Raw genomic sequence first — 12,902 nt, forward strand, 5'->3', positions numbered from 1 at the left:
GTGGGAGTGTAAATTAGTTCAACCATTGTGGAAGACAGTGTGGCGATTCCTCCAGGACCTAGATACAGAAATTCCATTTGACCCAGCAATCCCATTACTGGGTATATATCCAAAGGATTATAAATTGTTCTACTATAAGGACACATGCACACGAATGTTCACTGCAGCACTGTTTACAATTGCAAAGACCTGGAACCAACCCAAATGCCCATCGATGACAGACTACACAGGGAAAAGGTGGTACATATATACTATGGAATATTATGCAGCCATCAAAAATGATGAGTTCGTGTCCTCTGTAGGGACATGGATAAACCTGGAAACCATCATTCTCAGCAAACTGACACAAGAACAGAAAATCAAACACCGCATGTTCTTACTCAGAGGTGGGTTTTGAACAATGAGAACACATGAACACAGGGAGGGGAGCAACGCATACTGGGGTCTCTCAGGGGGAAATAGGGGAGGGAGAGTGGGGAGTGGGGAGTTGGGGAGAGATAGCATGGGGAGAAATGCCAGATATAGGTGACGGGGAGAAAGGCAGCAAATCACACTTCACGTGTGTACCTATGCAACAATCTTGCATGTTCTTCACATGTACCCCAAAACCTAAAATGCAATTTAAAAATTTTTCCTAAAATAGACATATATTATGTAAAAAGTCAATTTCTGTAATCTGTAATACTAGTTATGCTTTTTGTTTTTCTGAGACAGAGTTTCGCTCTTGTTGCCCAGGTTGGAGTGCAATGGCACAATCTCAGCTCACTGCATCCTCTGCTTCCTGTGTTCTCGTGATTCTCCTGCCTCGGTCTCCCTAGTAGCTGGGATATAGGTGCCCATCACCACACCTGGCTAATTTTTCTATTTTTAGTAGAGACAGAGTTTCACCATGTTGGTCAGGCTGGTCTTAAACGCCTGACCTTAGGTGATCTACATGCTTCAGTCTCCCGAAGTGCTGGGATTAGAGGCATGAGCCACCGTGCCCAGCACTAGTGGACATTTTTTGTTTGTTTTTATTTTTTGAGACAAAGTCTGGTTCTATCCCCCATGGTGGTATGACCTCGGCTCACTGCAGCCTCCACATCCCTAGTTCAAGCAATTCTTGTGCCTCAGCCTCTAGAGTAGCTGGCATTACAGGTGCACATGAACAATGCCGGCTAATTTTTGTATTTTCTGCAGAGCTGGGGTTGCACCATGTTGCCAAGGCTGGTCTTAAACTCCCAAGCCCAGGCAATTCACCTGCCTCAGCCTCCCAAAGTGCTGGGATTACAGATGTGAGCTACTGCACCCAGCCTAAGATGCTAGTATTATTTTACTTAAGTCACTTCTTCATTTTTTTAACCATTTAACATTTATTAAGTTTTGGACTCTAAAGAATCACCTTACACATATTATCTCATTTAATTATTTTAATAATCTTGTGTGATACTATTCTCATTTTACCAATAAGGAAACTGGAGTTTATTTAAGTTAGGTAGTCTAGTCAGTGTTTGAACTACAACTAATACCTATGTGTGATGTCAGAATTTATTTCTTAACAATTTTAGCCTAGTATAATGAGATCATATATTATAAGGCAAATAATAAATTAATAATATAAAATAAAAAATTGAACTAATTCTTAACAACTCAGCTACAAAAGATCTGCTCACTTCTGTTAATAATTATAAACTTAATAACCCACATATCTGTGGAAATGTGGAAGGCCATGGACTATGGAATCTATATTGTAAAAATTTAGTTATATTTTCTTTACAGTTTAGATATTCTTACATTGCTATTACTATTTCTAATTAGATTTTACTTTGTTTAATGATGTATAAAGACACAGACTTTTATGTTCAGAAACATTTATGTTCAGCTTTGCCTTTCACACATTTCCTAACCTGTTAGCAGCAGTAGTATGAAAGCTACACACAATGGTTCTAGTTAATTTTGTTTTTCCCACATGAGAAGCATATGCCATATTTGATTTTGTAGAAATATCTTATAATTTTATCATTCAAGTATATATTTCTGTATATTGTAAGAAACTTACCATTGATGCTTTGTATCATTACAAACAAAATTATAAAACCCAATCTATAATTTTCCTTTCACTGATTCTAATAATAGACAATACATGCAATAATCATTCTCAAATCTCTTTCTCATATTATGAACAACATTCAAGGTAGAATCCTGAAAAAGCTAAACAGGGCTCAAAAGAAGTGCTATTTTCAATAACTAAGTCTACTAATATAAAATATTTCAAGAGTAGAATGGGAGACAGGGGTGACAGGAATGAGGAAAAAAAGAGATGTAGATTTAAATGGCCAGAGCTGAAGTTCACAAATTCTGATAACTTCAGACTTGGAACCACCGGTTGCTGAATATATAGGTTACATTTATACCTTATTATACAATATTTGAACTGTTTTGAATACTGAATATTAAAAATATCATTCATTCATTTGTTAATTCAATGGAAGTACCCTAGAAGAGCTAAGGTACATACTGAATGTGTATGTGGGAAATGGGAATGAGTTGTCATGACAGATCCTACTAAAGAAAATTAAGACAAAAAAAACCTGACATGAGATATACTATAATGAATATGGTAAAAGGTTGATATATAATGCTATGGAAGTTCAGAGATAATATTAAAAATTTTGAGACATAAGAGACAAAGAAGTAAAGTCAGTCAAAGATGACCTTAAGGTATCTCAAAGGAGTAACTGAGAAAGAAAAAGGACAACAGGAGAAGTGGCCGAAGAAGACAGTATGTTCAGTTTTAGACATACTTATTTTGATATGTAAATTGAGATGTCTGGTAGGCAAATGAGGATTGAAATTCATTAATGAAATCAGTCCTGGAGACACAAGATTGTGGACATAAAAGTATATATGGGATAGCTACTTAGGGGCTGAAGTGGGAGAACTGCGTGAGACCAAGAGATCAAGGCTGCAGTGAGCTATGATCGTGCCACTGCACTCCAGCCTGGGTGACAGAGTGAGACCCTGTCTCAAAGAACCCCACAGGTATATAGGGAGTACTCTGAGAGTAGAGGAACATTAAATCAGATAGGGCATCAAGAAAAGCTTTTGATAGCAGGTCGCATTAGAGTTTAATTTTAGAAGATAAACAGAATTAGTTCTCAAAAGATGGGTAAACACATGAGGAGGAATGGGTGATACAAAAAACATGAGAGACTCCAAAGAATAAAAAACCATGAATACACAGCAAAGGCTGTGTGTGTGTGTGTAAGTGCACGTGCGTGTGTGTGAATTAGTTCTGAAAAGATGGGTAAGCACATGAGGAGGAATGGGTGATACAAAAAACACAAGAGAATGCAAAGAATAAAAAATCATGAATAGCATGACCACAGCAAAGGGTGTGTGTGTGTGTGTGTGTGTGTCTGTGTGTGACAACAGGATAAAAACAAAACACAGAATCAGAGACCAGATTATAGAAGGCTTGATGTTCTTGTCCACAGAATCTAAACCTCACTGTGAACACCAAAAAGCATCATGAAAGATTTTCAAAGGGAACCAATATGGTTTGATATTAGATGCTCAATATAATCTATGGCCTCATTGGATGATCATTTCATCTAACGAGAAAGTGAGATTAGGAAGAAGGGGGTATACAGGTGGCAAGGTAACCAGTTTGAACAATAATCTAAGTAAAAGTGATGAAGGCTGAACTAAGGCAGTGGCAAAGAAGAAAAGCAGCATCCATCAGCCACTAAGAAGGCTAAGTGTTTCAAAACTTGGTAATTCTGTAGATATGGGATGTAAATTAGAATGCAGAGTCAAGAACAGTTTCTAAGTTTCTCACTAGGCAGATGGTGGTGCCATTCCTGTAGATGTGGAATCCAGAGAAGTAATCAAAGTGGACAGATGCACTGTCCGAAAACACCAGATCTGAAGCACCCATGAGACATCTACATGAAGATGCTCAGTAGACCTCTAGGTGTAGAAGTCTAGAGCACAACACAGAGGACAAGCTAGAGATATATATTAATATTTGAGAGCTACCAATGGTAAAGATGGATATGGAATCATGCTGTCCAAGAAGAACGTACAGAGTGAGAAGAGCAGAAGATAGAGGCTAAAACACAAGAACAAAAAGGGGCAAGGAAAGAAAAGGAGCCCACACAGGAAGCAGAAAAAAGCCAAGATGGAAGAAAACCAGGAGAGGTGTATGCCACAAAAATGGAGAAAGGAAAGTATTTCAAGAAGGAATTTTCAGTAGTCTTAAATTTCTTAATGTTCAAAGAAAAGAAAATAAAAGAGATCACTGGTTTGGCAAGCTTCAGTGGAGTGGTGCAGACAGGAACAAGAAAAGTGAAGAAAAGGGGGAAGTGGTGAAAATGACTGTAAAAATCAGAAGTTTGAGGAAAGAGGAAAATTTTTGGGAGAGTGTCTTAAGGGAATAAATAGATAGGAAGCTAAGTAGGGATAACTAGATAGGGACCCCATGAACCTACAGTGCTGCTGAATCTGTGTGTCTGTGTGACCTTTTTTGGAAGAGCTCAAAGGCTAGGTATAAAACAGTAATATAGATTTGCAAGATGATGAAGATAGAAAAACAAAGATTAATACACGAATGACAAAAGTAATACATGAACGACAATAGTAATCCACAGAGTCTGAGACTTGAGTCAGGAAGGGAGTAAAACCATGAAGGACAGGGTGGACTTAAGAAAATGTAGTAAGAATCATAATGAATCTAAAAAGCAGATGAGAAGAAGGGAGTGAGAGAAAAAGAAGGAATAAGACATCACAGTAACAGAATGGAACGTTGGCTGAAATTTCAGAAGTACAGTGTAGCCATGGGTATGAGTTCAACATGGAGTGGAATGGAGGGACGCTGGAGTTGAGAAAGGCACTCTGTTGCATAATGAATTATCTAAAGGGTTGACTCCTCAAATTACCAAAAATGACTCCAGGACTAAGTATGTTAAGATACACGGGGAGAATCTTTTCCCGAACATATTCATGTTACAAACATTTGTCAATGTCTTTTATCCTCCTGGGATAACCAGGAGGTCGTCATATTAAAGAAGAATAGACGGTAGCACAGCTTGGATGGTACAAGCCTCAAATAAAGTGGTTTTATAAGACAATGGAGGAGCAATGACTGCAATTAGAAATGGAAAGCAAGAGTACTATTTTCTTTACCTTAGGTGGTACTTAGTAAAGGAGAAACTAGGCTTCTATAGCAGGTATTAATAAGATAATGGCCTACGAGATTTGGTTACTGCTGTTTTTAGTTTTTAATAAATAAAGTTTGCTTGAAACACAGTCATGCTCATTTGTTTCAGTATTTTCTGTGGCTGCTTTCATACTACAATGGTACTGTTAAGTAGTTGAAAAGAGATTGTATGGCTTGCAAAGCCAAAATATTTACTATCTGGCCCTTTAAAAGTTTGCCAAACTCCACTCTATAGCCAGGGGGAATGAAGACATGGGGTATGTTAGGGGGAAAAAATCTGTTTCAGTTATATCTCCACTTTCAGAAGTAAGTGGAGATAACATTCTTTGAAGAAATTAAAGATAAAGGTAGTCTGTTTCCCTCAAAGATTTCAAAGGACATTGGAAAAAATACGTTGGGAAGATGTGTGAGGATGAATCAAGGGAGATCATAAGGTCAGAAGTAAGGTTATTTATAGAGAGTAAAAATGGCAAAGTAGCAGTTGACAACTACAGGTTGTAAAAGTCTGGAATATATATGCAAGATGGGGAATATATTTAATAATTAGTTAGTAAGAAATAAGTAGTAAGATTCATCCAGTAGTGAGAACTGTAGAAAGACTAGTAGAAAGACTAATCATTAACAGTTTATTTTCTGACACTTCGAGAAATGTTTGCTAGCCCTATAATATAATATAATATGAATATGAAGGTAGAAAAATGTGGTAGTTTATAAAAACGGGTGAGGATTGGGGTGGGAGACAGCTAGAAGAGGGTGGGAACAGAACATGCAGAAACCTGGTTTAAAAATAGGGACTAACATAACTGGCACTGAATTACAAATGCTGAAATTACTAGGGCAATTTAAAGTAGCTGTGTAGCTCACAAAAGAGAAATACAGTCATGTGAAAAAGACTAAAGAAATCTGTTTCAATTGCTTAGTTTCAGTTCTGAGTTTGCCATTTCATTATTAGGAAATTACAGTAGACTGACACTTTATTTTAATCACTAGAAAGACATGTTGATAATTTATTTGCTAAATGCTTATTTTTAAAAAAAGTTTTCACATGTATATTTTCCGAACTGTTATTATACACTTACCTGCTTTGTTACTAAGCTTATATAAAAAAGTTTGGCGAGGGTCTGAGTGATCTCGACATGTCAGTTGCAAAAGCGAACCTGATTTTTTCCATTTCTGCATAAACCAGAGACCTAGAGAGTCATATATAATATAGAAGTATGAAATGAAATATACAGAAACATATGCCAAGATTAATAATATATATTTCACTTCAAAAGATGACATTGCCTAAATCAGCATTTTTGTTGGCTAATCAAAAATATATTTGGAAAATATTTCCATGTTATGGTAACATTTATAAATATGCATGCTTACGTTAACTATGAATTAATGGTGATTGATGAACGGCTTGCTATTTCTATTTCATTCAGTACTGAAACAGGTAATAGCATATGAAGAACAAATCAGAAAAATTATACCTTTAGATATATTTGTTCAAATGATAAAGAAGCAGATGAAGAAAAACTTCAAATACAGTAGGTCAAATGCCTATGTAGAATGATCAGTCTATAGATAATTAGTTTATGATGTAATAGACTAATTGCAAATGGATCATGTCTTGGAATGAAAAATTGTTTAATGTTTTCTAATGACAGCTGAGTATCATGTTTTATATTAATTATATTTTTTATATTATCAGTAACCCACATTTAAATGCATCTTCCTCTTAAGGAAATTAAGCAAAGTCTCAATCACTTGAGCTGGTTTTCAAGACTATGAAATATTCCTTTCCATTTTCATTGCTTCTAATATTAGACAGGGAAGCAGAGGAAGAAAAGAGTGGGAAAACGATCCTTTAATTAGTTAAATCTGATAGCTGGAAACACACCTGGGAAAAAGTTTAGTGAAGAATGCAATTCAAAGTACCACATTCTTTTCATGTTGGATTCTATTCTACATTATTTAAGGACTTCATTTTTCTCATTCCCTCTTTTTCAAACTGTAGAAGTCTAGAACTGGCTGTATTTTTAAGTGACCAACTTGAAATGGGATACAGAAAACATGGATGGTTTGTCAATAAAAGGAAGTGGTAAAGGAAATAGAAATAAGATTTTCAGGGATCCATGAAAAGAGACAGAGTTAAATATAATTTATTCTTACAATGGATCAACTGACTAACTTATAAACCATTTTTATAAAAATCTAAGGGAAAAACCAAGCCAAACAAAAGGCAAATCAAGGCCAAGTGCAGTGGCTCATGAGGTCAGGAGATCAAGACCATCCTGGCCAACATGGTGAAACCCCGTCTCTACTAAAAATACAAAAATTGGCTGGGTGTGGTGTCATGTGCCTGTAATCCCAGCTACTAGGGAGGCTGAGGCAGGAGAATCGCTTGAACCAGGGAGTTGGGAGGTTGTGGTAAGCTGAGAACTCCAGTCGGGTGAGAGTGAGATTCTGTCCCCGCCAAAAAAGAGGGCAAATAAAGTACCAAATATTTCTGACGAGAATATAAATACTAATCAAAATTTGGGTCTTAACTTTCATTTTACTTCTTTAGAAATTTTGAATCACCTTCTTAAAAATGATATTCTTATAATATCTCTTCACTGTTTTTGAACCAAAATTAGAGAGTTAATATTCTATATAAAATGTTGTAAGTTTATAATACATTAAATGTAGGTGTTTGTTATCTGTTCAAGTAATGGAGTACAAAATAGTTTGTTTATAAGATAAAACTTTACTAAAAATATTTAGAATGTAATGAAAACTATGTTCTTGTGACTTTTGACAAATACCATCTCAATATAAGAAAACTCAGCTACATCTTTTGTTTCATGAAATTCCCAGTATGTGACAAATTGGCTCTAAAATAAACACCAGAAAATACGTAGTTCACATTTTTCTCCCAATTTCATATTTTTAATGCAGAACAATAAAACTTTTTACCTGTATTAACAAGAGCACTGCTATTGTAGAGTGTACCAAGGTGAGGTCCAGAAAGAGATAGAAAGGTATGAAGTTTGTTGAGGTAATATTTAAACCTTGGCCTTGTAAGCACTGAACGAATGATTAAATTGCCCAAAGAATGTCCAATAAAGCTTTAAGAAGAAAAAAAAAAAAGTCATTTTTCCCACAGCATTAGTTTTAGAAACAAAAATCAAAGCTGATACACTACAAAATGGATGTGAAATACTGAGAACTTGATAATTTCTACTGTTTTAAAAGTATGGTGATACTTTGAAATAATATACCATATTTTGAAGGAAAAAAATGTGAGAATGTATAGAAGATCTTCATTATTATAGAACTTAAGTGTTTACAGAAACAAGATATTAATCTGAAAATTTTTAATCATAGTTTGTAGCTGCTTAGAAATATACACATACAAAGATAATAATATGATTAGATTACACATTTGCCTTCTTAGGCACATACAGAAATTATTTACTTATTAACTCATCATTTCAAACAAAATGATGAAATTGTATTTATGAAGGACAACTTGGAGAAATTATATATCTGTTTCTCTTATTCTCTGGTCTATACTTCAAAGATGGACAGTTTTTGCCTAACAATATTTTCAAGACATAGGTAAAATATGTGCATTTTCCTACTATAAATCTTCAATTATGCAAAAAGAATAATATTTATGTAGCTAGCACTTCACTTTAATTATGAAACAGTTTAAATCAGTGGGCCCCAACATTTTAGGCACCAGGGACCAGTTTCATGAAAGACAATTCTTCCATGAACAGGGAGTTGTGGGATGCTTTTGGGGTTAAACTATTCCACTTCAAACATTAGTGTCTCATAAGGAACACACAGCCTGGATCCCTCACATGCGCAGTTTATAATAGGGTTCACAAATCTAATGCTCACTACTGATCTGACAGGAGGTGGAGCTCAGGTGGTAATGCTACCTCACACGCCCCAATGCCACTCACCTACTGCTGTGTAGTTCCTAAGAGGCCATGGACAGGCACCAGTCTGTGGCCCAGGGTTTGGGGACCCCTGGTTTAAATCAAAAGAGCCTGTTTACTTACCGTTATTTTATAATAGATGGTATTGTATTCCTTGGGGACAATTAGAGGTGAAAGAAGAGAGCTTGAAAGCTGTCTAGCTTACAGATAATATATCTTGCGAGAAGCTCAGGACAAACTTCCCTCCCAAACTGAACTTCCTAAAGTAGTGGGGGTGGGAATTCTGATGGTAGTTAATAGTCTACAATCAACCAGATTACACTTAAAAAAATTGATTATAACTGACAATCTAACCTGAAAGACAATATTTTTGAGGAGGAATAGACTGAAATAACATATTATTTTTCTCATCATAAAATAATAAATGAATAAAAGCTAAACAAGATTTTAAGAACCACAAATGAATAATTACAACAAAAAAAAATGTCTTCTTCCCATCAATAAACCTGCACATTCTCCCGTATTTTAACAGAATTCTGTTTTTAAAAATGACTTTAGGTAAAAACTGCTTATCTCTCTTCTTATTCCCTATACTTCAAGTTGAAAACAAGCTTTCCAAAAGCTTACAGTAGACAGAACCAGCTTCTTTGTCTAACTTAGTAGGGATATGAATGTAGTCAGTTTATTCTACCTTTTTTGAAACAAAGACTCTTCTCTCCTACATCTATTAACAAGATCTAATTAAGTAATAAAAACTCATATTTCTGTAATCATCATCTATTGCTTGCTGAAAATGGACTCTCAAAAGTAAACAGATGTCATAAAACCTGGCTGGGCACGATGGCATATGTGTGTAATCCCAGCACTTTGGGAGGCCAAGGTGGGAGGATCACTTGGAGTTCAGAGTTCGAGACCAGCCTGGGTAACATGGCAAAACCTCCATCTCTACAAAAATTAGCTGGGCATGATGGTGCACACCTGTAGTTCCTGCTACGTGGGGAGCTGAGCTGGGAGGACTGCCTGAGCCCAGGGGGTTGAGACTGCAGTGAGCCGAGATGGCACCACTGCTCTCCAGCCTGGGTGACTGAGCAAGATCCTGTCTCAAAAAAAAAAAAGAAACAAACAAAAAAAAGTATGCAAACTTTCAAAGTACTTGAAAGTACTTTTGTTGCTTCATATACATATATGTAACTCAGAGCATATACTACCTCCATTTAAAGTATACAATTCAATGATTTAAAAAATATTCACAGAGTTGTAACTCTCACTACAATCAGTTTTAGAAACCTTTTTTCCACCTCAAAAAGAAATCCTACATCTTTTAGTTATCCCCACCATCCCGCATCTTCTCCAGCTCTAAGCAAACAATAATCTACTTTCTTTTCTCTATAGATATGCTTTTTTGGACCTATCATAAATGAAATCATATACTATGATCTTTCCCTAAAATCTTTACTTTTTTTCACTGTAAATTAATTTAAGTTGCAGTCTCCTATATTTCAGAATAGGACAATGCTACCACAAATTTGCTTAACTTTTCTATAATTCATAAAAATATAAAAATAAATTGTATAATATTAGATACCTTATTTTTGAGACTGTTAGACTATATATCTGAATATACTGTATTATCTCATCCAAAAGACGATCAGTCATGCTATCAAAATCAGCAAAAGTATCATTCTAAAAAAAAAGCAAAGCACATACATTATTTTAGGAATATGTATAATCACATGAAAAACTAACAATATAAACATTATTTTTAATTTAGATATTGAAAATACGCGTAAGTCCAACGTTTTTTGGAGAAGGTAGTCAGTGTAATATTTGTTATAGTAAAATGAACAAACAGAGTAAATTTCTAGGGGGGAAAAAAGGTTCAGTGTTCTTAAAATACTTGCATTATTTAGTTGTTTGCTTAGCTCGCTACCAGTATGAAACATAAGACATTTACAATAGCTTAATTAATGAAATATTTCCATGAAAATGTGAAATTCTAGAACTGTTTCATATGTGAAGAGATCATAAATCAAAAGTTAAATCATATATATTTCCTTTGTATATACATTTATATTAAATTACATAGAAATCATAAAAATTATTTCTACTACTACAAGCATTTCGTAGTAGGCCAAAATTTAGGTAGAAACTGGTACAAAAATGTTTGTTTTTATTGAAAACACTGTCATATTGTACCTGATTTCTCTCAGACATAAGAAAATCAATTCTTCCCCCAGGCAGTCCAAGTTCAATGTAAGTTTTTACTAATCGGAGATCTGCACTGTTTCCTAAAAAATGAAAAATGATGTTTAAAGGATGAGATAAAGTAAAAGATACAAAGTACACCATCATATATTTTTGCAGTTTTTAGAGACAAGCTTATGGCCTATGCCATTTGTGACTAGACAATGTACTAAGAAACAGAGTTCCCTATTTTTATGTCAAAGCTGATTTCTATTAGCCAGGCAATGTCATTCAACAGTTTCTTAGCTGGTTTTGGTCATAATGATGCTTTCACTTTTCTACCTAACAATGTATTTATCAAACTGTTAGCACATCACTTTGGTGACTGCTGGCTACAGTAGCTATAAATGGTGCCTTAGCATCACCATTCTAGGTAATCATATAGCAAACTGTGAATGCATTTTAGATTTAGTCTGTTGCCTTTCCTTTGGTAATACCGGAACAGAATGAGAAAAATAAAAATCCATTTAAATATCTAAAATAGTTTATTTTAATACTTTTAACTCAAAGGTACCTACACATATATTTACAATACAGATATAAAACACAAGCGTTCTTCCAAAAGTTCATGGAAAATGCATCACAAAAAAAAAAAAACCTATGTGATTCAAAAATTTTTCATACCAAAATCAACACATACAAATTTGTTATAACATGTCTGAACAGAATCTAGTTTGAGGTGCTAAGAAGGATAAGACAGCAGTTTGAAAAGAACCCTTATCAAACAACATGAATTCTGTTAAAATTGAAGAACAAGCACCAAACTTATGGTGATGCTTCAGTGAAAGAATGGTGAAATAACTGAGGCTTTACAAAAAGTTTATTGGGAAATGCCCCAGAGAAATCACCAGTTTACAAATGGATAACTCGTTTTAAAAAGGGAAAAAACAATGTTGAAGATGAAGCATACAGCAGTAGACCACCCACATCAATTTGTGAGGAAAAACTTCATTTTATTCATGCCCTAATTAAAGAGGATTGACAATTAACAGCACAAACAACAGTTGACATCTTAGACATCTCAACTGGTTCAGCTTACAGAATTTTGACTGAAAAATTAAAGTTGAAAAAATTTTCCATTCAATGGATGTCAAAACCATTGTACTCAAATCAGCTGCAAACAAGAGCAGTTTTCAATGGAAATATTAAACAAATGGTATCAAGATCCTAAAGCATTTCTTCAAAGAATTGTAACAGGAAATGAAACATGGTTTAACCAGTAGGATCTTGAAAACAAAGCCCAATCAAACCAATGGCTATCAAGAGGTGGAAGTGATCCAGTCTAAGCGAAAATGGACCATTTAAGAGCAAAGTTCAAGGCAACAGTGTTTTGGAATGTTCAAGGCATTTTGCTTCTTGACTTTCTGGAAGACCAAAGAATGATAATATCTGCTCATCATGAGAGTACTTTAAGAAAATTAAGGCCGGGCGCGGTGGCTCAAGCCTGTAATCCCAGCACTTTGGGAGGCCGAGGCGGGTGGATCACGAGGTCAAGAGATCGAGACCATCCTGGTCAACATGGTGAAACCCCATCTCTA

The 12,902-nt window shown here is 35.1% G+C and overlaps 1 protein-coding gene across 12 annotated transcripts in view; it reads right to left on the reverse strand.

Moving 5' to 3' along the window:
* Positions 1-12,902, reverse strand: part of FAM135A (family with sequence similarity 135 member A) — a 147,963-nt gene that overhangs the window by 20,992 nt on the left and 114,069 nt on the right. For 11 of the 12 annotated variants that reach the window (XM_017549426.2, XM_017549418.2, XM_037746039.1 and 8 more), the window contains 4 exons: positions 11,317-11,408; positions 10,706-10,803; positions 8,147-8,298; positions 6,280-6,390 (listed from right to left, as the gene is read on the reverse strand). In XM_017549426.2, the coding sequence (XP_017404915.1) occupies positions 6,280-6,390; positions 8,147-8,298; positions 10,706-10,803; positions 11,317-11,408 (453 nt within the window). The remainder of the gene's footprint in view (positions 1-6,279; positions 6,391-8,146; positions 8,299-10,705; positions 10,804-11,316; positions 11,409-12,902) is intronic. The other variant, XM_037746036.1, reaches the window with a different exon arrangement.

Source organism: Cebus imitator, unplaced genomic scaffold (genome assembly GCF_001604975.1).
Source record: "Cebus imitator isolate Cc_AM_T3 unplaced genomic scaffold, Cebus_imitator-1.0 Scaffold218, whole genome shotgun sequence".
Classification (NCBI taxonomy): domain Eukaryota; kingdom Metazoa; phylum Chordata; class Mammalia; order Primates; family Cebidae; genus Cebus; species Cebus imitator.